The sequence below is a fragment of the Triticum dicoccoides genome, chromosome 4B, assembly GCF_002162155.2.
Source record: "Triticum dicoccoides isolate Atlit2015 ecotype Zavitan chromosome 4B, WEW_v2.0, whole genome shotgun sequence".
Lineage (NCBI taxonomy): Eukaryota > Viridiplantae > Streptophyta > Magnoliopsida > Poales > Poaceae > Triticum > Triticum dicoccoides.
In genome coordinates this window covers 48,924,023-48,949,974 of record NC_041387.1, presented here as the reverse complement: position 1 = coordinate 48,949,974, position 25,952 = coordinate 48,924,023, and the positions used below count along the sequence as shown (strand labels likewise).

Below are 25,952 nucleotides of genomic sequence, written 5' to 3'. Positions count from 1 at the left end.
GGAAAGTGATCTCCTACCTGTTCAGAACTGGTTGCGAAACTAGTGTGGCTTAGCTGTGAGCTGAATTGATGGAGAGAATGATTGATTATAACTCCTTGTTCGGTTTTGTTCTTGAAATACTCCAGGTAATGGTTCATACGTACGAGGATTGAAGAGGAAGTGTGTGATACTAGCAACATCCAAAGAAAATATACCTAGACAAAAGAACATAAACTCCCAAAAAATATTTGACGTACAATGTTGCACATTAAGCTTTGTCTTCGTTCTAGAGATGCTACAAAGTTACAAGGCAATGAGTCTATAAAACCGAGCAAAATTGATAGTGAACTGTTTGCAGCATTAGATTTCTGCCTTCTTCCTCCTCTTTCTTCTATCATCTCCTTCTCTTTCCTTTCCCCTTCGTTTTCGTGATTTGCCCTGCAAGTAACCAAGAAAAATCAGAATACATCAAAGCATAGTGCAGGAGCATATCAATATTAAAGATAGGATCTGGTAAACTATGCAGTTGAGATATCTCGTTATCAATCAACAAATGTAGCAACTGAAAATGAGACTAGTTCAGCAGTAAGGAATGCATGTATGATCGGAACCGTAATGTATCAAGGACATTGCAAGTTGCAGTGGTCTTTCAATCTAAAATGTTTTGGCCATTGAACGGATAAATGTACCTCGGCAGAGAACGTTCTGAGGGGATCGCTACTTTTGCCTGACCCACTCCTGAATCCCATTCTTTTCTTCCTTCGGGGATTATCAAGACCCATAGCAGCCCTCGAAAGTTTGACTGCATTGCTGGCTTCTTTCGTTGTGGGGTCAATTAGGTATTCAGGGACATCCCGAAGGTGAGCAGGAATTGATTTGTTGGTAAGCAACTTATCATGTTTGAGCAAATCTGAAAAGAGTAGAAAGATTAAGCATATCATTCACTTGTAAGATTTAAATACCAACACAGCTCTTCTGAACAAGATTGGGGAAGATTGATATATCTAACCGAGGTCTGTTGGATTCTCTTCAAAATGAGCTTTCAACCTACAAGGAAGCAAAGGCATTGCTGTTTAGAAGGGAATACAGGCAGAATGACTACGGGGATGAAGGTGTTTCTCTTCATGAAATATTAAGAATTGTGAATACTATATATTGATGCCTTATAGTATCATGAACATAGCTGGTGCATGATACTCCCTCCATTCCTAAATATAAGGTGTATTAGTTTTTCCAAAAAGTCAAACCTTGTCTAGGTTTGACTAGTTTATAACAAAATATGTCAAGAACTACAATACTAAAAAGTAAAATATAAAATATATCCATGTCGACTCTAGTGATAATGATATGGAGCAACTAATAATATATTAGGATGTCGTTTTCAGAAAATCTGGAAGGAAGACTGCACTTCTGCATTTCCCTTTCCCTATGTGATTTCATTATCATGTAATGTGCATTTTGCTAATACTTGGCTATTTCCTTGACGGACAAGGACTTTCTTACTTCTCAGAATTGAGGATTTCATTCTTTACGTCTTGACGACGCGCTTCCTGTATATCACGGCTTGTCACACTCCTAGCAACATCCTGCAAAAGGAATATCAATTGACATTAGCTACCAAAATCAGTGTTATTGCACATAGAACACATTTCAGTAACATTATCTGTTGAAAGCGAGTGGCTAAAAGAAGTTAACAGAATGGGACACATGTAAAATTAGCACCAAGAGCAGTTCAGAACAGATAAAACCAAAATGGTTTTAATAATAGCCACACTGTTGTTGCCAAACAGCTTGGCTAACAAAACATATCTAACAGGTAAGAGCCACAGAAGGCATTGCATTACTAAACAAACAGACTTCCTTACCAGGATATGGCCAAGACAGGTAAACTAGAGGTACCTGGGTTATCTTTCATATTTAATGGGATATCAGTACCCTACAAGCCCAGTATCTTTATAGGGCAAGAGAGATTTGTATCTAAATCCAACTAGTTGCAATATAAGGGAAATAAATTGCAACAAATCCATGGCGGCCAGCAGCTGAATAGGAGGATGGGTGATTACCAAATTAACTTTCAGCCTTTCATCACAGTTAATAAATAAATCGAGTAGAGACCAAAGGTCCATGCAACCATGCATAACGAGCGTTTAGCAAACCCTCAGATCGTTGGTTTGCGATTCTCAGCTTCGAGCTTTCCAAATTTCAATGTTCATAATACAAGTAATGATAATACTACATCTTCACAGCAAGAACGTATTACTAAAGAGGTACATTTATGGCTATGAGCTAATGAGCCTGCCAAGGATAAAAAGGGAATTTACACTGTTCCGGTCAATCAGCTGGTTAATTGGTTGTTTTGGCAAACCTTGTGAGAGACTAACTTACCCTAGTCACATACTATTAGCACCACTACTTACATTACTCTAGCACTACAAGGTATAGCAATTAAGAATATATTTGGGAGAAATCAAGTACAGATCATTCAAGATAAATACACTCCGTACCTGAGCCCTATATCGTAGGGACTCGACAGCATTTTTTGTGAGTAATGGGAAAGGTAAAATGCAGTTGGTATCCTTTTTTTCAACATCTTGCAACATGTGTTCAATCTCTTCGAAAACATAATCCTCCTCTGGTGAAACCTGCAAATAGAGTATGAAAAGAAGAGGAAATAAATAACCAAACACACAGGGTCTACTAAGCATGTTAGCAATTTCTGACAATAATATATGTGACTGAACTGAACCATGTAAAAACGGAACTTACAAGTGATATAGATGCACCGGTTTTATTTGCCCTCCCTGTTCGTCCTATTCTGTGAATATACCCAGCAGGATACGGGGGCATGTCAAAATTAACTACCTAAAGAAGGGTTAGAGCAAAAGATCAGTCCTGCAACCTATTACAGAAATTACAAGATTGAACTATATAACAGGAACGACTTTACCGCGAACTTGTAAGAACATACAGAAGATGTCAACTATACTCAACTTCCTCACGTAATCGAATGCATATTGGGAAATTGATTTCTTAAAACATATTCTATTTTTGTTTAGCAGATAAGCCAGAGAAAGGTGAAATATAGCTTCGCAAAGAGAATCATTGGTGAAGCTGACCACAAAAAGCTGAATAAATCCTTATTTCTTTTATTTTAAAGAGAGAACATTTGTTGGTTGTCCCTCGTTACATCAAACTGGGCACTAGTTCCCCCAAAGAAAAAAAATGAGCACTAGTTGCTGGGTGAATTCAAAGTTTACACTGATGCTGCCACCAGGTCCAAAGTAAATATTGGTGCACTTAAAACAAAGCAGATAGTCTGCCCACCAGTTATTTACATATATGTTCAACTAGTCTTACTTGTATTTACAGCATATAAAAACCAATTAGGTAGCGCTAATCATCATGGTTGAATTCGGCAATATGCTTGAGTAGACCAAGATATACTTACTGTGAAAACGTTTTTGAAGTCAATTCCTCTGACGACTCCGAATTCAGCATCTAAAGTTTGTTGCAAATGTTTGCGTGACCCCTTTGAATCTTTTTTGCTTTCCTTGTTGGTTTGCTTCGCCTCCTTTGTTTTATTGTCATCTGTTGCTATCAGGTAATCGAATAGCCTAGCATTGAAAGCCTAAAAGAAAGAAAAAGTTACTTAAATGAGTTCCCATATTTCAGAACCACCTTCTAACTGAAAGCTAGCAATCTAAGCTTATCAGGGAAATCACACGAGTCACGTATCAAAGTTTTACTGACAGCCTTCTGTATCATTTTACTTCGGACAGCATAAAGGCTTAGCAATACATAGAAACAGATATAAACAGCAATGATCTAATTGCACGCCATGTGCCAGCACCTAAAGGTATAATCAGGTTACATCACCCTCATCATGGACAAACACCAACACTAGAGTTTTAAGGGGTGCATATCTAGTTTTCTAGTTGCAGATGCTAAGTAGACACAATACCAAATTCAAAGGGTATATATATATTTTTTTTTTATATAAAACATTTACAAGGCAGTAAGCGAGGGCAGGCCTGGCGCAGTGGTGAAGTCCTCCCACTTGTGCCAAGAGGTCCTGGGTTCGAACCAGCCTCTCTGCATTGCACTTTGCAGGGGCAAGACTAGGTTCCTATAATCCCTCCCCAGACCCCACCTTGTGTGGGAGCTTCTATGCACTGGGTCTGTCCTTTTCCTATTTACAAGGCAGTAAGCACCCTTTATAATTTTCGACACTGTTAGAAATCCTCTGACACGTATGGATAAAATGAAGCCTGCCTCCTCGTAAAAAATGTTGATTAGCAATCTACTGAAACCCAAGAAAGTTAATTAGCTTAACTGGTAAACAATTGGAGGGAAGAAAACTAATATCATTCATTACAAGATAAAACATGGGAACACAAGATAATACAATTTAAGATCAATTATCTACACACACACACACACACACACAAAAGGCAGGCTCTAGAGAAGCACTACCTCAATAATATGTAGGCGAGAATTTTGTGGCAACTCAGCATTCAACACTGCAGATCTTATCGCAAACTGTAAAAGTACAGCATATTCCTCAAATGTTAGTTAATTTATAAACAACCATATATATCTAAAAATAGAAACAGGAATAGAGAAACTAGCAAGGACCAAAGTATTCTATTACGAAAGGAATGAAGTGGGGAGCATGCTCCTGGAAGGAACAGTTGTTAAGAAGAATGCCATAACATCTCTCAAATGGCAATAAAAAAGATTTGACAGAACTTCATACTGCAGATTTGACAGAACTTCTCCTTAGTGATAGATTCATATTCATCTGTTGGTGCTCACATACTCAATGTCCAAACGGTAGCAGTTCAATTACTGTCCCATTAAATATTTTTGGACTAGAATTGATCTAAATTTTCAAGTTTCATTTATGTCCAAATGCCAGATGATAATCCATAACTCTTATCAAATGAAACTATGCAAGAAAAGAGCAGCGCGGATAACAAGTTACAGATCCAAATCATATCACTACTAGAAGCAAATAGCAGTACCAATTTACCTTTTCCAGGAACAATCTTAATCTGAATGCATTGTCAATTGAGTTCACAAATATTAGAACTTTCTTTTGAATAAGCTCTAACTTCAGAAGGGAAAGGATATAAAGCATCTTATCCTTAGCACTGCATGAAATCTGTGGGCAAAAGATTGGGAGTAACTTAATCTATGGTATTGAAACAAAAACATTAAAGCTACAGAAAATCAGCACAAGAACTGTAAATAGACAAAGTCATTATTTAAGAATGGTCCCAAAAAAGGGCTATGGACAGGGAACCATACTAACTTGTACTCTAGTACAAAATTGTACTTAAGTTAGTACAAAGTTGAGACACTTATTTTGGGACAGAGGGAGTATACAATATCCGCTGGAGTCTACTAAAGTGATATTGTACAAACAATGAGATCAACAAGCGTATGGATGTAATGTGAAAGGAAAGCAGAAGATACTTACCCAAAATTGTTGCACATTTCTAGGGACCACGTCATCCTTTGCATGACCAACCTCGGTAAGAGTTAAAACAAAAGGGTTGTGCAGAAGTAGCTTTGTTAGTTTGTCGATATCAGGGCTGCAACAAATAAATTTTGATATTAGACAAATCATACAAACCCCAAACAGAAGTAAAGGTTAACTATATTGAAACTACTTTAGTTTGCAATGTTCTATGTCGCCCACAGGGGACCACCAACTTGGCTGTTGCATGGTTGGCGGTTAAAAAGAGGAGCAAAAATATAACGAAAGATCGTGCTGCAGTTGTTAGAGAATCTTAAGCATTCATAGTAGGTCCTTTTTAAGATTAAAATGAGACGACATTTCCAATTTTGAAACACAAGAGAATGGGAATGGAAGAATTGGTTCAGAATAGAAACTAAAACAAAGAGCATGATTTTGAGGTACATTTGTTGTGTGTTTTACAAGAATGTTGTGCTCACAAGTGTGTTTGTTTATTTGCATTGGATCTGACATGTGAGTAAAAGTATATTTGTTTATTTATACCCCTTGGAAGGTTGCTAGCCCCACATGTGAGTAGAAATGTACTTGTTTATTTGTCATGTCGGTCCCACATGTGAACTCACCACCAACTCCAACCTTTATAAGTAGCAAAGGAAAGATATATTAAGCTACTAGCAAAATCACATCAAGAAATGGAACACCGAAAACCATGTTAAGCAGCAACCATCCAGTAAGAGAATCAGCAAGGTAACTCAGGGAACAGCTAAATATCCAGAAACTGAAGTGCCAGCTCCATTCACTTGATTCAAATGCTAGCGAGATGCTTAGAGCTGTTACTAGTGCAGACTGCGGAATTAAGATGTTTTGAGTAACTGCAGAAAAAAGAAGCAAGAAGAACCAAATTTCACCTTGAAGTTGCAGACATCAGGATGGATTGGCAACTTCTTGGGATATGTGGGACAAGTGCCTTCAAGTCATCTTCGCAGCGATAGGACAGAAGGAGGTCAGCCTGGGAGCTAACCATTAAGAGATTAGTAACTTCTTCAAAAGGACATTTCCCAGGCATTCTGATACATCACGACAGGTGTATGAAATTTGATACACAACACTTTAATGTAACATATATTTGCCAATATAAGCATGTTAAAAGTCATGACAGTAGATATTTGAAACACGCCACTCTAAAACATGGTATAGTTTAAACAGCAACACTGGGTACTGGCATAGAAAATGTTCTCAATTCCGCATTACCATAAATCAAATCCCCATATTTGCAGTGGCACATGACAGTATCATTCAGGCAGCATAGGCACTAATACTGTAAACGACTCAATTAAACAATTTTTAACTTGAAGCTGAAAATTCAACACCACTGAATACCATTTTGCAAAATAATATAGATCCACAACTTCGACAGCTATGTTATGCTTTTGTATATGGGAAGAGAACATAATTTGATATTTCAAACCCATAAGAAACTTGTTCATTCCTTGTTGGGATAAAATCTTTCCAAGACTATACATAAATACTGAAACAGGCAAACAAATTGCACCTCATCAAGAATCATCATTGAAAGTGACTCTTTAATAGATGATCCCTGGACAATGCCCTTTGATATACATGCTGCAACACAAGCTGGGGTTGTCACAAGAATATTAGGGGGCCCAGACAATGCAAGTTTCTGCAGGTAACAAGAAGCACAAGCAAGTTAGCTGTGCCAATAAATATAACCCTACAAAATTGATACTACTTGGAGAAAATAACGGTCGAACTCAAACAAGACAAAAATGTCTCACAATATCCTTATCTGACATGCTCGCGGTCACTTGAACAATCTTCAACTTGGATGTACACAACTCAAGGAGAGATGATGCCTCATTATAAACCTACAGCAAGAAGAAGAAAAAAGCAACAGTGAGATATTTGGCAATGACTAGTCATATCATAATATTTAACATGAGTAGAAGTTTATTTGCGCAATACACTAGTAGGTTGTAATATGAATCATTGAAGTACTAATTAGCAGGTCTAACATTCAAAGAATTGGCAAAAAAATGTCACTACATCCAGCATCAAATAGAAGAACAATATCGTGCATGAATCAGGACGTAATATTAACTAGAGATAAATCAATAAGCGACTCTACAGCAGCTGCCTATACACATACACAATATCTTGCGAAGAAACAGAAGTCGGGTACCTGCTGGCATAACTCGCGAGTTGGCACCAGGATTAAGGCATTTGGTGCAGATTTCCGGATACGCCCTTCTTTGCACAACTTCAACAGCTCTTGCAGCAGCGGGAGAAGGTAGGCAAAGGTCTTTCCAGAACCGGTCTTGGCCTTAGCGACCACATCCTTCCCTTCCTGGAATCACAACATTAGGCCGCCGTTCAGTACCAGGCAAATCAAACAGTTGCATTTTGAACAAAATGACTACCGCAATCATGAGTAGAGCTTCACTAAACCCAACTCTAATTCAGTCCAGTCTGCATTGACAAGTGTCAGAAGGCCGCTGCGCCTAACCCACAAGATTCACCAGAGAAAGCAAGCAGGCTGGCTATCCTAATAGTACTGTAATTGGCTAATTTATCAGGCTAAAACTTGTTCCAATGAGAGCTTACTAAATTTCTGGCTCCTGAGCTTACTAACTTTTAACCAGTTGTTGACTAAACTCCACCAAAACGAGCGACAATGAAAGCTACTGTACTAGTAAAGATGGAAGGCAGAAATCGCGCACCAGGATGAGCGGGATGGCCTCTCGCTGGATCGGGGTGGTCTTGGTCAAGCCCTTCTTCCTCAGGGCCCTCTTGAGCTGCTCGTCCAGCCCCAGCTCATCAAACGTCACCTCCCTCTCCTCCTCCTCCTCTGCGGCCGCCGCCGCCTCCTCCTCCTTCCCCTCCTCCACGCCGCCACTCGCAGCGTCCGCGCTCCGCCCCTCCGCCACCTCGCTTCCAGCGACCCCTGCTTCCTGCGCAGCCGCCTCCTCCTCCGCGTTCTCGGCCGGCGCGTCCTCGTGCACCGCCGCCGCCGCTACATGCTCCTCCCCCCGGAGCGAGCCGCGCTGCTTCTGCTTCTTCGCCATGGGTTTCTTCCTGGGGAACGAACGAACGGCTGCCGCTAGGGTTTAAGGGAGGTTCCTTTTCATTGGAAGTTATGAGGAAAATGGATGGCCCGCGAAAATACTGGGCCACATGGGCCGCCGGCAACGAATGTGACCCGCGGATCGTGGCCCTCAAGTTCGCGAACTGGCGCTATCTAAGCCGTCCGAGGTAGATCGACGGCCGAAATTGCTGCTCGCAAAAGAGAAAGATGGACCCAAGTGTGAGTCCTCTCGTGAGAGAGACCGTTGACCGTCGTGCAGTTGCAGGCAGCTCCACTCCCCTCTCCCCTTGCAGCCGCCGCCGCTCGCCGTCGCGATGGCCGAGACGGTGGACTTCGCGAGCGGCGACGGGGAGGCCTGGCGTGCGGCGCTGGGCGCGTACGACCGCCGGCTCGCGGCGCTGGACAAGCCCGACCTCCTGGACGCCGACTCCTTCTACCGCCACGACCTCCCCCTCCTGCTGCACCGCCGCGACCCGGACCCCTACCTCGCCAAGCCGGAGCTGGTGCAGCTCATGCAGTGGAAGCTCTCGCGCGGCAAGTGGAGGTCAGGCTCTCTTCCTGCTCCTAGTTTGTTTTTTCCCTGTTGGTTGCATAGCATTAGCGCAGCTGCATTCCAAGTTTTCCCCTTGCTAGGGCGTGGTGCCTCCTGCTGAAAGTCTCTCAGATGACAATACTGAATATCGGTTTAGTGTTAGTACTGACACGAAAGGCTGTTAGCATCCAGAATGAAATGTGTGCGTAGTAATGTAAACAGTTCAGGTTTAAAGAAATATGCGCTCAACTGATAAGAAAGCACAGTTCATTCGGCTCTTCCTGGGTTCCAGCTAAGCCCCACAAACAACCAGAGCTAGTAATATCTTAATTGCTTGGTTTATTGCTTTGATCCATTTAGGCAGTGTGCTAGTATGTACTCCCTCCGTTCCTAAATATTTGTCTTTCTAGAGATTTCAACAAGTGATTACATACGGGGCAAAATGAGTGAATCTACACTCTAAAATAACTTTACATACATCTGTATGTTGTGTCCATTTGAAATGCCTAGAAAAACAAATATTTTGGAACGGAGGGAGTAGTATCGTGCTTGCTGGCCAACAGTATCCAACCTTCACTCTGCACTTGTTGCTAGGCCGAGGCTGATGGATTTCGTCAAAAGCTTGGATGACAAAGTTGTAGAGTCAGCGTCACGCAAGGCATTTGCAGCGCTGCCTGACCTCAGCAAGGCCATCACCGAGCTCACCGTGCTCAAGGGTGTTGGCCCTGCCACTGCATCTGCGGTGCTCGCTGCCTATGCACCCGATGTTGCACCCTTCATGTCAGACGAAGTGAGCTTGTTCAAATGTTCTTTTTTCCTCAATGTATCTGCCTTTCTAGGCGATATGGTTACACCTTTTGTGTTGAAGCTTTAGTGAAATGTGTTCAGGCTATGGTCGCAGCCTTGGGCAATGTAAAGGAATACACTCTGAAGCAGTACCTTGCGTTTGCGGAGAAGTTGCAGGCTAAAGCGAAGGTATAAATGTCGCCCTACATTTGATACATCTGTTAAAATGTTGCAACGATAGCATGATTTGCTTGATTGTGTTGGTTGGACTGTTCTGCAAAATGTGGCCTTGAGTTGAATCAGGTAGCTGCAAGCGTATGATGTATTATTGTTGTGTGTTGTAAGGTGATCATCAATTGATTTCGGCCATAGGTTAAAAGTTCTAATTCACCAGTCCAGACTGAAAACTTTCAGCAAATGCAGTTAATCTATGCTCCCGAATATATTTGATCTTTCTCTCCATCTAGACAAGCTAAAATTACATTAAAAATAGCTGATTGTCACAATGTGCTCTGTTATGAGTTAATCTTAGCTAGCAGTTTGGAGTTGAACATACAAATGTATATTTGTGTATTATACTGCTTTATGAGAAGTTCCAGTTTGGAGTTGAACATTCTAGCAGTTTGCAATTCGGCGACCCAAATAGTAACACAAAATATATTAATAAATATTGGACTTATTATTTCTTTTCCATGAGATGCATATCCAGATCACATCTCAAGTTTTTAGTTGCATATATATCTGTCCAAGACTTACAGGCTCCATATGACACAATAGGGCAATAGACTAATTAATACTCCCACCGTAACAAAATATAAGACCTTTTTTATGCCATATGCAAAACCAAGAAACGTCTTGCATTTTGGTACAAAGGGAGTAATTACTAAGATGATAAGAAGCATGTTATACTTGCAGGTCATAGATTTGTTACACTTTGCCAATGTCCATCGATATAGTTCCCAATTTGTTACCTTTGTGCTAATTTCCACGTTATACCTCGTGATTTCAAAATATTACTTGTAGAACTTGAAAATTGTTTGGCTGACAACTTGTGTTCCTCTTCAAGGAGTTGAGCGTAGGAGGAGAAAGCTTCACGCCTTTGGATGTTGAGAGAGCTTTGTGGAGCTCGGCAATCGCCTCCAAGCCACCGAAGGCACCAGCAGGTGGGAAGAGAAAACGATGACTTGTGTCGCCGCACTGTTGCGCTAGAGCTAGAATGGTCTGCTGGTGGTAGATCGATCTTTGTAGAATGTATGTCATGTACTTCTTGCCTTTGGATCCCAAACATATTTGTGAATGGGGAATGGCGCACCTCCTGAGCTTGGTATTTGGCTATCGGATGATGACCTGGTGTATTCCGTCAAAGGACTAACCGCCTGTAAAATTGTCATGAAATCCATAGACCAATTCCAGTAAGCCCTCTACTTTTTTTTTGATAATTAGAACTTTATTCCTCAAATAATAGTCATATCATTTACAAGTAGGTGAGAAATAAAGTCCGGGACTACAGCATCCCAAGAACCAGAAGATTTGGAACTCAAACATTGTTTTGCTAATTCATCTGCTACCTGATTCGCCTATCTAAAACAATGCTTAAAAGATAGCTTTGTAAAATCGATGGATAGCTGCTTGCACTCTGCAACGATAGCACTATCGGCCCCCATGTAATCATCCATTAGCTGAATTGATTCCACCGCAAACGAACAGTCTGATTCAACCTCTGCACTAGTGCATCCAATACTTGCCAGGAGACAAATACCAGTAAGCCCTCTACTACTTGGAACTTCGAACTGAAATGTAAAAAACCTCCGTCTATGATGTAAAATATGCGGCTCTCGTATGGCTAGCCTTTTTCTTTTCTTTTCTACACTGAGGGCACACGTCGGGTTCTACAACCCCTGTCCTTGGAAACTGGAGTAAAACGAAGCGTCGTGATCATTCCCCATGAACTCGAGTCAGTGGCGCCCGTTCAGGTCCCAAAGCATTTCAGTTCTGACGCTACCATCGCAAGCGACGCATAGATAAATGCACCAAGCGTGCACTCATCTAGCCATCCTCCAGGTAACCAAAGCAGCTCTAAAACCTCAATCCTCCCAACCTGAACTACTCCAGGTTCATCCTGGAGTCTTGGCCATGGCAGCCGTGGACTGGTCCTCGCTCCCGTGCGACCTCGTCCGACTGCTTCCTCGCCGCCAACGACGTGGACTGCTACATGGACCTCCGCGCCGTCTGCGGCAGCTGGCGCTCCGCCACCGACGACCCCAAGGACGGCCCGGACGACCCTCGCTTCCGCCCCCGGCAGTGGGTCGTGCTCGACGACGACGTCTTCCGGAGAGAGGACACGCGCCTCCTGGTGAACACCCACACCGGCCGCTTCCTCCGCAAGGGGCTCCCTCTGCTGGGCGGCTACCGCTACCGCTACCGGCACGTCGCCACCGCTCTCGGTGGATTCTTCGTGCTGGCGGACTACGACGACTACAACGCCGCTCGCGTCCTCAACCCTTTCACAGGCCACATGATCCATTTCATGGCGAAGGCGCCCTCCGACATGGTGGATGCTGCTGCTGTCATCGGGTCACCCCCCACCCTCATCTTGCTCTGCGACTCGGATCATGCGCTATACATGGCTGACCCTGGCAGTACAAGTTTTGCTTTGTACCAAGATGAACACGCTTACCAGCTGATCCGGCTGGCTGTCGCCGGCGGAATGTATGCTGACGGCGAGCAGAGACCGGTGCCCCCGCTGCCGGCTACTGTGGCCGATAAGATCTTTGACCTGATGAGGCTGTTCTCTGTTGATCCGTCCGAGATGTTCTGGTCTGATGTTATTGAGCGTGTTGCCGATGATGCTCCTGAGATTGGGCATGCAAACAGCCGCTGCTTCCTAGTACAATCTCTGGGAGAAGTGTTAGTTGTCTTCAAGCTGCGGCATCGCATGGAGGTTTTCAGGATGGACTCTGACAGGGGTGTGCTCGAGCCCGTGAAGAGCATCGGACGTTGCGCCATCTTCGTCGACTGCTACAGGTGCCTGGCTGTTGATGCCGACAAGTTCCCATCTGTTGAGGCCAACTGCATCTACCACCTAATAGGTATGAATCCACACGGTGATGATGTCTACTTCTTTGACGTCTACAAGTATGACCTCAAGGATGGGACAGAAGAGATGGTCTCTGAAGCCATAAGTTGGTCAGATCCCCTCGTACGGTGGGATGCTGACCCTCCTTTCACCGCCGTTCAGCTCCTCTCCAGCTACAACATTGAAGTCTGGGATTCTGAACTTGTGACTCAGGAAATCTGTCGAGTAAATGTTGATCAGTTAGTTGAGGAGGAGTTCCCAATTTGAGGATAAGGAATTCTTCGCAATGTTTCCTCTGCAGTTAGTTTAATTTCGCTATCCCATGTTCAGGGCAAGAAGCAAGTTAAATCTAGTAACAGAATGTCTAAATGCTTGTAATGCTTTCTGGTACCTGTGTCCGTGTGTTCTTCTCTAACTCCCACTTAGCAATGAAATGTTGGTTCAAATCTGCTTCCGCTTCTTGATTTGGCATTGCAATTCAATCACCCAGCATAATATATTGAGATATCAGTGTCCTCGGCAATGGCTTCGTGCCCACCAACGGCGACTCTTAATCAGCTGAAATGCCCTATCTTTTTGCACTCCATTCTGCAGAAATAAGATTTCAAGTGTATGTGTAATTTTTGCATATTGGAAATAATAGTTCAAATTTGCAATCCATTCAGGACTCTGAACATCAGTTCTGTAATCGTAGTGGTGAAAGGGTAGCTCTAGCTTGATACAACCAACACAAAATGTTGGCAATCTATAGAGTCTGAGTATGTTCAAGTGTTTTCATAGCTTTTTAAGGAGGCCAGAAAAATTCACCACAACCGGTAGGAAGATAGGCGCCAATGGAGAAAGCAAGTGCCAAGGACATAATCACTTTTGATCGTGATTGACTGCTGGCAGTGACGAAAATTACCTGGTATTGGCAGTTGACAGTGAAGGTCACACTCCAAAAAAGTTAAGGGACGGAACCTACACTAGGGGAATAGTTGAGGGGCGTACTGTACACTTATCTTGCTCCGAATTGCTATGACTACGGAGTAGTATTTAATCCGTGATGTTGCCATTAAATCCCAGGCATTATGAGATGATTCCGGATACTATTAGTTTTTATATTTAGTTTAGTTTAGATACAAGGACCGAGCTCTGCTTTAGAAGCATAAGATTGATTCAGAAATTAAAACCTGGAACACGCAAGTGTTTAATTTTGGTGAGATATCTCTATATGTATCGGTAGTACTTCAGCCTTAGCAACTATGTTCAATTTTAAGCATATCAAGAAACAACCCGTTTATACTTCTATTAAGCATCATATTTCTCAATTTTAAGTTATTATATGCTTACTAGAATGGAGAATAATTTTGCAAAAACACTAAATATTCTTGCACTCCAGGTTCCATCCATCTCCAATTCTCCATGCATGCGAGTTGCGACCATAAAGGATAAAGCACAAGCACCAGTTGATGAAAAGTGCACATAAGCATAGCTGCTGCATATTGCAGAGCATTGCATGCATTTAAGTAGATAAGCTCAAAAGATTTAGTGTGCAACTGGTTAAAGATCAATACAGCACATGCAAATTGAAATGTTATAGAACTGAGGGGGTTCAACTTGATTAAATGTTAATAGCAGCACCAGCATGTAATAGACAAATTAGAACTAAATATATTTACTTCCACATAAGCAACTGCTGAGTAAAAAAATTGTGAATTTACATAGTTTACATATTTCAATAATAAATTTAAAAGCATATCACAACTAATACATGATCAGATATAGTTAGGATACAGGAAGGTATCAACTCTTCAATCACAGTGAACATAACCATTCTGTACCAATTACCAAGATCAGACTTTAAAGTGGGTTTAGGTATATTCGTACAATAAGTCGGTAAGTAACTCCTCTTAGTATATCAGAGATAAGCATGAAGAGTGAAAAAAAAAAGTTCAACATTTGATGTTACACTACTAACTCTACTTCATAACTGATGGAGTGATGAGTTTTGTTACTTGTGTAGTTGGCATGGCAACTGTTGCATTTATCCCCGGCATCTTCAATCTCAGCTCAAGCTTGTTTGGATAAATCTTCCAGTTGCAACAAGCTAGTTCAGGCATAACCAAGCTTAGACAGGCTGGACTCACTTCCAGCCATAGTAGTGTTGTATATTGGTGTTATCTTCTTTTGCACTGGCACTGAAAGGACCCAATATTATTAGCCCCTGAAAGGTTTTGAAAACTGAAGTACACACTGGCAAATGGACTTCAGATAGGACCAGAGTGCCACTTGGCTCAAGTATCAATATCAGTTGCCAATAGAAATACTGCAAACCTGCTCCATTTTCAGCAAGATCAATGTTTCCTTATTGGTTGCTTCATAACCCAATCACTCCCACAAACAATGTAATCAAGTGAAGGTGCACTAGTTCATTGCCCACTTATGATCCTAGTTTAATTCAACTCGGGTATTCTTCATCATCGACAGAATCCGAAAGGTCAGCATGTTCTCTAGGCTGATCTTGAACGGTCTGCCTCCCCCGACTCCGCTTTTGCCCTTTCCTTCTCTTTGACTTAGGCTTCTCTTCGAGATCCTTCACCCCACGCCTCTTATACATTTTAAAGCTTACATGTCTCTCCTCCGCCATCAGCCTCACCTTCTCAGTGATTTCAGCAGCAATCTGTCTGTTGTACAGTTTCTTCAGTCCCTTCATTAGCTTTGCAAATGTGTCTGGCTGCGGCATCAGCCCTGCCTCGAGCATGTCCAAGCAATAGGAGCAGGCCTCCTTCACATGTTTCTTCGCATACAGTGCATGGATCCAGATTGTCCATGCACTCACATTTAGTTCACAGCCTCTGCTGGCAATGCAACCCCAAACATCCCTTGCAAGCTCAAGTTTCTCATCCCTGACTAGCGCATTGAGAAGGTCCTTCAACACTCCGTACTGTGGTGCAACAAATAGCCCTCTCCCGACCATGTCCTTGAAATAACTGCACGCGTCGACCAGCGAGCCCTGACCAACAAGCCCAGTCACCATGATTGCGAAGGTGTCGACCCCAGGACTAAGCCCGCTATTCTCCATCTCGTTCCACAATGTCGTGGCTTGTTTCGTCTCTCCGAGCTTACAGGACAGCCGAATCACCACATTGTAGATATTGAGGTCTGGGGGGCACCTGCACTCCCTCATCCTCTCCATCAACTCCAAGCACTCCTCCAGCTGCTCCTTCTTCTCATGCGCCACAAAGAACCCAAGGTACACTGCAGGATCCACCCGCAGCCCGTCCCTCGACATGGAGTCCAAGAACTCGTAACCCTGAGATAACCTGCCTGCCTTGCAAAATGCAGTGACCAGAGTACCGTAGGTGACAGAATCCGGCGTGCATCCCTTCCTCCGCATTTCAACAAACACCCGCATTACCTCATCAACCCTCCCCTTGGACCCAAGCCCCTGCATGAGGGTGGTGTAGGACACCGCGTTGGGAGGGCAATCCCGCCGCTCCATCTCCCTTGTGAGCTCGAACGCGTCCTCGAACCTGCCGTCGGCGACGAACCCCGCGAGCAGGGTGTTGAAGACGACGACGTCCGGGGCGACCCCGGCGGCCTTCATGCGGGCGAGCACGTGCTTGGCCTCGTCGAGCTTGCCCAGGCGGCACCAGCCGTAGAGCAAGGCGGTGTAGTGGCGGAGCTCGAGCGGGAGCCGGGGCTGGAGCTCCTCGACGAGCCGCTCGGCGGCGGCGACGTGGCCGGTCTTGGAGAGCGACTCGAGGAGAGAGAGGAAGAGGGAGGGGTGGTCGTGGTCGGGGCGGGAGGCGAGGAGCGAGAGCGCGAAGGGGAGGGCGCGCGGCGGCGGGAGGCGGCGGAGGACGGGCGAGAGGATGGAGGCGGAGAGGAGGTGGGAGGGGAGCGGCGCGAGGAGGGAGGGGCAGGGCGCGGCGGAGGCGCGGGAGAAGCACTTGGCGAGGAGTGCGAGGGAGGAGGGGAGCGGCGCCGTGGGCAGCGACGGGGAGCACCAGTGGAAGTAGCCGAGCGCGAGGGAGGAGGCGGCGCCGCAGCGGCGGAGCACGGCGTCGAGGAGGCGCGGGGAGGCCGGGTCCAGCCCCGACGCGGAGAGCGCGGAGGCCAGCCTCTGCGGGTCGGCGCCGTGGCGGCGGAGCAGGCGGTGCGCGAGCTCCGCGGAGGAGGCGAGGCCGTGGTCCGGGGCGGCGTCGGTGGAGAGGCGGCGCCGGCGGAGGGTGGCGGGGAGGAGGCGCTGCATCCTCACGGTGGTGGGACGGCTAGCGGGGGTTCTGCTGATCTGTTCTGTGTGCCTTTGAAAACGAACAGCTGCATGTCAGTCAAGATGCTTGTGACGGACACCACAACGATTGCATTTCGTGATGAGCTGATGATCAGTGGGCCGCCTTCAAGACTGAACCAATAGTGCATCAGCTGAACCTCGCAGCATTTTCTGCATTACAAGTTCTCTAAATGATGTGTCGTTGCTGCATAGCAACTCAGTTGCATATACAAACTCCCCTTCTACAAAACCTCAGTATATACTCCTTCCGTTCACAAATACTACAAGATGTTCTATAACTTTATTCTGAATCAGATGTATATGGGCATATTTAGTGTGTTTGTTCACTCATTTCAGTTTGTATGTAGTCCATATTGAAATATCCAAAACATCTCATATTTATGAACGTAGGGAGTACAATTTTACTACAAACACACTGTTATGTACCAATAACTTTTATTTTCAATCAGTTGTTCAGTTTCCACCCAATTAGACACCAACCATCAGGTGTACAGCACTGGGATGCATATTCCTCAGGTGGCAACAAAAATGTTGGCTCCTTAACCAGTTTATGGTCAAGTCACTAGCTATAGAAACACATCTTTTGTATCTTTGTCGACAATATCCTACTTCTACTACATCAGGGACGTGTGCTCCCACCAACAAACTCATGTATAAAATTGCGCTACAGAACCGCAAGGCCGCAACAGCCAGAGAAATTTTTTGTTCGTCATCCACCTGATGGCATGGCCTGCTAATTGCGTACACCGGGGCTGTAACAAACTGGCGCAAGTCTTCACTGGGAGCTCCAATAGACAAACGCATCAACTTGCATTATTTTTCCTCTCCAGCTTTATCGCCTCATAAGATTTGACAACCTCCTTGAACTCTTCTTCAGCAGTCTCTGCACATAATAAAATGTTAATGGTATTGGTAACTACAACGACAAACAATTGTGTACCAAGAAACATGGTGTCTGTGAAGAAAGCAAGGAAGGCGGTAACTACCTCTATTATCTTGATTTTGATCAGGGTGGACCTCCATTGCTTTTGTTCTAAAAGCACTCTGCATATGATGCCCCAAAGTCAGAAAACAAAACCACATTGGTCAGGCCTGACACACGCACCAAAAAATACTAACATTTCACACTAACAACAATCCTAACATTTTGGTGTGTGGAGGTCTAGGGCAACGGATGTGTCCTTCTGATTTTTCCAGACTACTAACTAGTGATACAAGATGCTTTCAATTCTTGATTTTGTGAAAGAATCATTTTTTTATCTAAACATTCGCCAATGTAGCCACCAATATTTCCAAATACTTCTCAACCCAACAAAATACTTAAGGATATACCACTTCTTAAGAATTTCCAGTAGAAGAGATACAAGGAAATGTGACTGGAAAGCATTTAAAAATTAACTGATTGCTTGCTTCACCCAGAGTAGCAAACGAAAAATTGGAGAGATAATTTGGGTTTTCATTGAAGGTTGCTTATCTCGAGTTCTTGATAAAACACTTGAAAACAAGTGTTTGAACAAACATCAAAGTTCTTAAAGTGAATCCCATGGAAACCCCTTGTGTTGTCTAAAGAAAATTAATTTGGCATGACAACTTCCTTAAGGATCTTGATATTTAATCAGCGAGACATGATCAACATAAAAAGATCAACCCCGACTTAATATAGAGGGCGATCATGTTAGGTGGGACAAGTTCAAAGTAAACTGAACAGAGGGCTGGAGGGACAATAGGATGACAGGATTGCAATACCTTTACTTCTGCATCTGTGTATGGAGTCCCTCGTGATCTATAAAGAAATAACATGGCTTGTCACAAAAAGAAGTATAACTCTGGATAACATCATCATGTTCATAATTATAATCAATAAAGAACAAGTTTGGTGCTATAGATGCTGTTCAAAGTACTTCAATTAATATTTTCTTAAGAAAGTAACAAACTAGGAACCTCTTTGTTTGAGCAACAAAACAAATATTTTACACAGCACAGCACATCAATGCAATAATGATCCTGACACCTGATGTCGGACGGCTGCAAGTTGCTTCGTGATGTACCCTGTCAACTTGCTACTACCAAAGGTCCATTAAGGTATGTAGTCCGTGAATCGTAAAAATTGGCATTACTGAAGCAAAGTATGGCAGCTTATTTTCTTAAAACAAGTGATCATAGGAGTCAATTCCAAAAAGATCATATTGGTGAAACAAAAAAATGATCATCTGACTGGCGTATAAGCCAGAACATATAGCACACGCAATTAAGGATGTTCATATGAAATGCTCTATAGAGCTTGCAAATCTACCAAATGCATCATCTCCCTTCTTTTGGATTTGCAACATACAATCTGAGGCTCTCATTCAAATATGAGGCTCCCATTCAAGTGCACAACGAGTCAACTGATCACTCATAAACACGCATTCCACTTTTAATCCTGTGTAAGGCTACAAAATAAGTCTCTCGCAAAGGTATGACCATGAAGAACCAACAACCATGCCATAAGCAGATTGAAAGATGAAGAGAAATATACAGCTAGAGGTTTAAATAGGCATGGAAATACCTATCAAGACCAAGAACGGTATAATGATGCGACATAGGATAACCCCTAGGTCCTGCCGGAGTATATGTCCGCCTATTTTTATTTTCTGAGTTAGGCGTATCTGTCTGCCAATACCAGTCATCCCGCGGGATGTAATTATATCCACCTGGGGGCCCATTCTCCTTCCAACTTTCATAACTCTTCCTGAATTTGTTCCTCTCTCGGTTGAAAACACTTTGCATGTGCCTTATTCTTTGCTGGCCAAAATAACAAAAAATCAGCATACTGGAGGAGTAAACAGAGTCAGTAACTCTTAGGGCAATGTTTGAGAAACTAAAGTTGGGGTTAGGACTTAGGACAAGAAGTTACTAATTTAGCACAATGCAATTTGTCATGGATTCACATTACATTTACCGCAGGCAATGTTCTGAGGCAACAACATATATATAGCGAGCATAATTTCAAAAATTCTAAGTTCTAAAAGGGTAAATAGTGTGAACAGTTCAATGAACTCACAACTCTTTCCTGTTCATCCTCAAATTCCTGCTGCATACGTTGATAATATCTTCTCCTAGCATCGTCACTAAAAGTTCCACCGGTGGAGCTTTTACTTGTCTTCCTCCAAGATGATGTTGTCTGCACCTTATTCAGCTTTTGACGGAAGAGCAGCAGGAAAAAGGAGCATATAAATAAACACTTAGAAGTCAAAAGGCAACGAAAACTGAGCGTATAACTGAGTACAGGATGATAAATTCGTCATCCCCTATTGGTTCTCCCTATGTCTTCAAAGTAGAGTTCACATTGGACTAATAACTGAACCAATGTAATTCTGGCAATACAAAAGTGAGCTTTAGAGAAAGCACGGCAGTTTTCTTCCTGTGGAAATCGCTAGATGGTCTATCTTAGTACTAGTATAGGCCAAAGACAATGACGAGAGGCTAGCCTTGGCAAGATCTTAAACACCAAACAGTACTAAATTTTAGAGAGCAAGATGATGATTCTCATCAGACCATTACATCCACCTAAGGATCCTTCTGCTATTTCCCATAAAAAACAACGAACTACAAAACATAGTATTGCTGAAGACTCTAGACATAAACACAAATTTGGGGTAAACAAGCTCACAACCGCCAATCATGATGATCTAAAATGCCGTTTCCGACAGTTTAGAAGGGGCAAATCGAAGAAGAAAATAACATTGACTTAAGTAAGGTACCTGAGTGTAGAACCAATCAACACTTTTACGAACGTGGCCAACCTGTCACAGAGGAAAATACAAATAAAAATGTCGATCAAATGAAATGTAGCAGAAGATACTAAGACACCTTTTATCTTCGAGCAAGTTGAATATCACAAAGATAACAAAGAGGCCAAGCAATTGGCAGTAACCTCATATAACTGACAGGTCGTAGCAACACACCTCGCACGCAAGGGAGGAAGTGTGGTAGTACAGTCCTAAGCATAACATTTACCCATTTGCAGTGCTCGTGTAATCTCGAGAGGAGGGCCTCGCTTTGGATCAACAGAGCGAGCAGTGTGGGGTGGTTCAAGAGCATTACTAACAGGATTCAAGTCAAGTGCCATGTACGTATTTCAAACCACAGGAGGTTGTAAACAGCATAAGAAACACAAAATCCTTCAGAAGAGCAACGCTGCTTTCCGTAACAGACGGGTTGATGCGGAATTGTGAATGGTACAGCAGATTGCAATTAGGCCAGAACTAAATGGAGCAAATCGTCATGGAAGCCATGATACTAAACGAGCAAGCGAGGCTCATGATCACGCACACCGCGATTATTACAAGCAAGAACTAAATGTACAAAGCTGGTTGAACAACGTAACAGGGGAAGCGAGAGGAAGGTGGGTGGGTTGCTCACCGCGAGGGTCGCGGTGGCGGCGCCGACGAGGCCGAAGACGAGCAGCCCCCAGGCCTTGGAAGGCCGCTCCTCCTGCCCCCTCCCAGCGCCCTCGGATTTCCCCTCCTGCGGGGAGGACATCTCCTCCTCCGCGAATTCCTATCTCCCGATTCGAGCTCGCCGCCGGGGGTCGCGGGAGGCCAGGCTCATGCTTTCCCGGATCAAACCCCTCTGCCGCTTCGGTTAGCTTCTCCGCCGGCTTCTGCCGCGCTGCGGCGACCGGCGAGACCTCCGGGTGGGGTGGGGGGAGGACGATTCGGAGTTGGATTGGTGGGCGGTGCGGGGAGACGGCCGGTGAGGGGGAGGAGGAGACGGGTCGCGGAGCCGCAGCCGAGTGATGGCGTGGCGACGCGTTGGATGAGTGGAATCTCGCTTTCGGCACACGGGTTCGGTCGGTCGGTCGATGCTGTGTTCCGCACGGAAAGCGGGATTTCCGCGTCCGTTGGATTCTTTCGTGGAGCACTTCTCGTCCGTCCGTTATTTTGCGCGCGGCTTTGGATTGATAGATAGACAGGGGCTGGGTTCCTGAAACTATGCGTGGATTAACATGGATTTCGATCTGGATATTTGACCCCGATCGTCGGGGAAATGGTTGTAGGTTCATAGCCACGTTGATCCAATTCGACCCACTTATCCAATCAACTTTATCCAGATCAAACAAACACTCGTTCACAATGCACGGCTGTACTTCTTATGAAACTTTATATATGGATTTTTTTATATAAAAAGATACTCCCTCTGTTCCTAAAAATAAAATGTTTTAGATTTTCTCTACTGTATTTTCTAAGATTTGTATGTATCCAGACGTGTTTTAGTGTGTATATTCACTCATCTTTATCCATGTGCATCTAAAACGTCTTATAATTACAAATGGAGGGAGTACATACCATATTTGATATAGGGAAAACTCTAGGGTGGCCCGATCTTCACGAACTAGATGATCCGTTGCCCTGGCACAAAGATCAATTGAAACATGTTTTATTTTATTTTTTGAAATGTGTGTGTGTGTGTGGGGGGGGTCCCACCTGAATATATTTCAGAAGTCAACAAATGTTCAGACTTCACAATTGTTGTGGGGAGAGGAACTCATGCGACATACCGGCGTGGCCCTTTAGATTTTCAGACTTAAGTCGATGAGACCAAATAATCAAATCGTCGATGGTAACTCTAATAGAAACAGAAGCATTAATGTCGTGCCTTTGTAAAACTTTCTTGTTTCTTGCGTCCCAATTTTTCGAAGGATGAGAAGTATCATGAAAGGGTGAACCAAAGTGGGCAGTTGTGCGGGGTAGAGTTGTGTTGATTCCCTCTGCCTGTTTCTAACGTCTTCATTCTAAAAACAAGGTGGCTGTTTTTATTCACTTTTATTGCTAGTGGTCTCGCTGCCATGTTGAAGAACCGACAAGAAAAATAAATTACATCCCTCAAGGTGTGTCTGCGAGCCCTAGCATATTCCATTTACGTACACCGCTTTTTTTTAAGGCGGGCGCACAACAACAATGATACGTCCATTTTGCAACATGTTTTCTACTGTTATTTATAATGTTTTTATGCATAATAATGCTTATAGAGTAATTCTAATGTATTTTCTCTCATAATATGCAAGGTTTACACAAAGAGGGAGAGTACCGACAGCTGAAATTCTGGACCAGAAAAAGCTACATCAGAGATACCCATTCTGCACATCTCCAGATGAGCTGAAATTTCACGGAGAATTATTTTGAAATATTTAATAAATATTGAAGAAAATAACTACTGGAGGGGCGCCACTGGGTGCCCACGAGACACCAGGGCGCGTCCTGGTGGGTGGTGGGCAGCCCAGCCCACCTCTGGTGCCCATCTTCTAGTATATAGTCTTTTTTGACATAGAAAAAAAGGAGATGACTTTCAGGACGGAGCGCCGTCGTCTAGGCGGAACTTGGGCAAGAGCACTTTTGCCCTCCGGCGGAGCAATTCGCCGGAGGAACTTCCCTCCCGGAGGGAGAAATCGAAGTCACCGTCATCACCAACAACTCTCTCATCTTTGGGAGGCCAATCTCCATCAACATCTTCAACAACACCATCTCATCTCAAACTCTAGTTCATCTTCTATGTTCAATCTTTGTACCGGAACCTCAGATTGGTACATGTGGGTGACTAGAGTGTTGATTACATCTTGTAGTTGATTACTATATGGTTTATTTGGTGGAAAATTATATGTTCAGATCCATTATGATATTTAATACCCCCTGGTCTTGAGCAAGAATATCATTTGTGAGTAGTTACCTTTGCTCTTGAGTCCACGGGATAAGTCATGTTGCAAGTAATCATGTAAATTTGATATGTGTTTGATATTTTGATGATATGTATGTTGAGATTCCTTTAGTGGTGTCATGTGAACATCGACTACATGGCACTTCACCATCTTTGGGCCTAAGGAAATGCATCATGGAGTAGTTATTAGATGATGGTTGCTAGAGTGATAGAAGTTTAAACCCTAGTTTATGCGCTACTTCGTAAGGGACTGATTTGGATCCATATGTTTAATGTTATGGTTAAATTTTATATTAATACTTTTCTCGTACTTGCGGGTTCTTGCGAGGGGGTTAATCATAAGTGGAAGGTTTGTTCGAGTAAGAACAACATTCAAGCAGCGGCCCATCCACATATCAAATTATCAAAGTAGCAAACGCAAACCAAACCAACATGATGAAAGTGGCTAGACGAAATTTCCGTGTGCCCTCAAGAACACTTTGCTTATCATAAGGGACTGTTTTGGCTTGTCCTTTGCCACAAAAGGATTGGGCTACCTTGCTGCACTTTATTTACCGTTACCGTTACTTGCTCATTACAAATTATCTTGCTATCAAACTACCTGTTACCGACAATTTCAGTGCTTGCAGAAATTACCTCGTTGAAAACCGCTTGTCATTTCCTTATGCTTCTTGTTGAGTTCGACACTCTTACTTATCGAAAGGACTACGATTGATCCCCTATACTTGTAGGTCATCAAACAACAAGTTAATTAGATATGAAATATTATTATGTTCTCAATGGTCCACGTAGTCAGAATGTTGGGACCACGGTGGTCCAAACAATATTTTTTGTTGCCAAAAACGCAACATGCCAACATACTAATATATAAAATTAATAAGGTCTTGTCAACTTATTAAATTTACAGTTAAAACTAGAATTTGCATAAAAGAACATAGCACAACTAATTTATCAAGATAATCCTCACGGCCATGGAAGTCTTGATTATATCATAATTATTCATTTTGGGGAAAAATATATCTCACACGATGTTAACCCTTGTTCAAGCCTGTTAGGCAGAAGCATATTTTTAATCAAAGGAGATGAAAAGCAAACTTTCCCAGATTTATATGCTCTAGACGCGTTTTAGTGTGTGTATTCACTCATTTTAATCCATATGCATCTAAGACGTCTTATAATTAGAAATGAAGGGAGCACGTAACATATTTGATATAGGAAAATGAAGGAAATATGCCCTAAAGGCAGTAATAAAGTTGTTATTTTATATTTCCTATTCATGATAAAGGTTTATTATTCATATCAGAATTGTATTGATCGGAAACTTAAATACATGTGTGAATACATAAACAAATACCATGTCCCTAATAAGCCTCTACTAGACTAGCTCGTTGATCAAAGATGGTTAAGATTTTCTAACCATAGACATGTGTTGTTATTTGATAACAGGGTCACATCATTAGGAGAATGATGTGATGGACAAGACCCATCCGTTAGCTTAGCATAATGATCGTTCAGTTTTATTGCTACTGCCTTCTTCATGTCAAATACATATTCCTTCGACTATGAGATTATGCAGCTCCCGGATACCGGAGGAATACCTTGTGTAAGGGCATATTTATCCCTTAGTAGTTTTGGTGATTGATGACAATGATTTTATGGACTAATCGTATGCATTGAGCATTTCAGATATATCATGTCTAAACACAAGACGATTTAGTGCCCCTCGAAGACTATTGAAGATGATGTTTCTTTTCCGTGGATTTGAGTCGTAGGAAAGCCGTACTATTAAGAGGGGGGTCGCGTTGGAAAGGTTTTGGTGGAATCAACACGTACACGTCTGCCCCTTTTGCCCCCCTTTCCTTTGGCACTTTGGAGCATCCTCCATCTCGCCGTGTCTCTGCAAAATGAAGGACTCCTAATGTTGCTGAACTGAGGCAGGCGGTAGTACTGCTCTCCAGAGCGGTACTACCGCAGGTCCTTGTGGTAGTACCGGGCTCCAGCACGGTACTACCGTGGCCT

At 43.3% G+C, this 25,952-nt stretch overlaps 4 protein-coding genes across 4 annotated transcripts; 1 reads left to right on the top strand and 3 right to left on the bottom strand.

Annotated features, from left to right (window-relative positions):
* Window positions 1–148: 148 nt before the first annotated feature.
* LOC119294920 (DEAD-box ATP-dependent RNA helicase 16-like) lies at window positions 149–8,577 on the bottom strand. Its single transcript, XM_037573212.1, has 15 exons — window positions 8,200–8,577; window positions 7,662–7,826; window positions 7,258–7,347; window positions 7,014–7,142; window positions 6,370–6,470; window positions 5,462–5,576; window positions 5,012–5,143; window positions 4,453–4,518; window positions 3,428–3,607; window positions 2,746–2,841; window positions 2,484–2,621; window positions 1,483–1,565; window positions 989–1,026; window positions 669–889; window positions 149–417 (listed from the first exon to the last, which is right to left on the bottom strand). Exons 1-15 carry the CDS (start codon window positions 8,542–8,544, stop codon window positions 340–342), a joined length of 1,977 nt encoding a protein of 658 aa, XP_037429109.1. The 5' UTR covers window positions 8,545–8,577; the 3' UTR covers window positions 149–339.
* A 218-nt stretch (window positions 8,578–8,795) lies between these two features.
* LOC119294919 lies at window positions 8,796–11,298 on the top strand. The gene is made up of 4 exons (XM_037573211.1): window positions 8,796–9,108; window positions 9,691–9,886; window positions 9,985–10,071; window positions 10,949–11,298. Exons 1-4 carry the CDS (start codon window positions 8,879–8,881, stop codon window positions 11,063–11,065), a joined length of 630 nt encoding a protein of 209 aa, XP_037429108.1. The 5' UTR covers window positions 8,796–8,878; the 3' UTR covers window positions 11,066–11,298.
* Window positions 11,299–13,060: 1,762 nt separating this feature from the next.
* LOC119294918 (pentatricopeptide repeat-containing protein At3g49730-like) lies at window positions 13,061–17,195 on the bottom strand. The gene is made up of 3 exons (XM_037573210.1): window positions 14,956–17,195; window positions 13,350–13,546; window positions 13,061–13,176 (listed from the first exon to the last, which is right to left on the bottom strand). Exon 1 carries the CDS (start codon window positions 17,193–17,195, stop codon window positions 15,399–15,401), a length of 1,797 nt encoding a protein of 598 aa, XP_037429107.1. The 3' UTR covers window positions 13,061–13,176; window positions 13,350–13,546; window positions 14,956–15,398.
* A 463-nt stretch (window positions 17,196–17,658) lies between these two features.
* Window positions 17,659–22,027, bottom strand: LOC119294917. Its single transcript, XM_037573209.1, has 7 exons — window positions 21,642–22,027; window positions 20,981–21,022; window positions 20,281–20,415; window positions 19,786–20,021; window positions 18,984–19,020; window positions 18,224–18,281; window positions 17,659–18,120 (listed from the first exon to the last, which is right to left on the bottom strand). The coding sequence occupies exons 1-7, from the start codon at window positions 21,759–21,761 to the stop codon at window positions 18,041–18,043; spliced, it is 708 nt and encodes a 235-aa protein (XP_037429106.1). The 5' UTR covers window positions 21,762–22,027; the 3' UTR covers window positions 17,659–18,040.
* Between the last annotated feature and the right edge of the window lie 3,925 nt (window positions 22,028–25,952).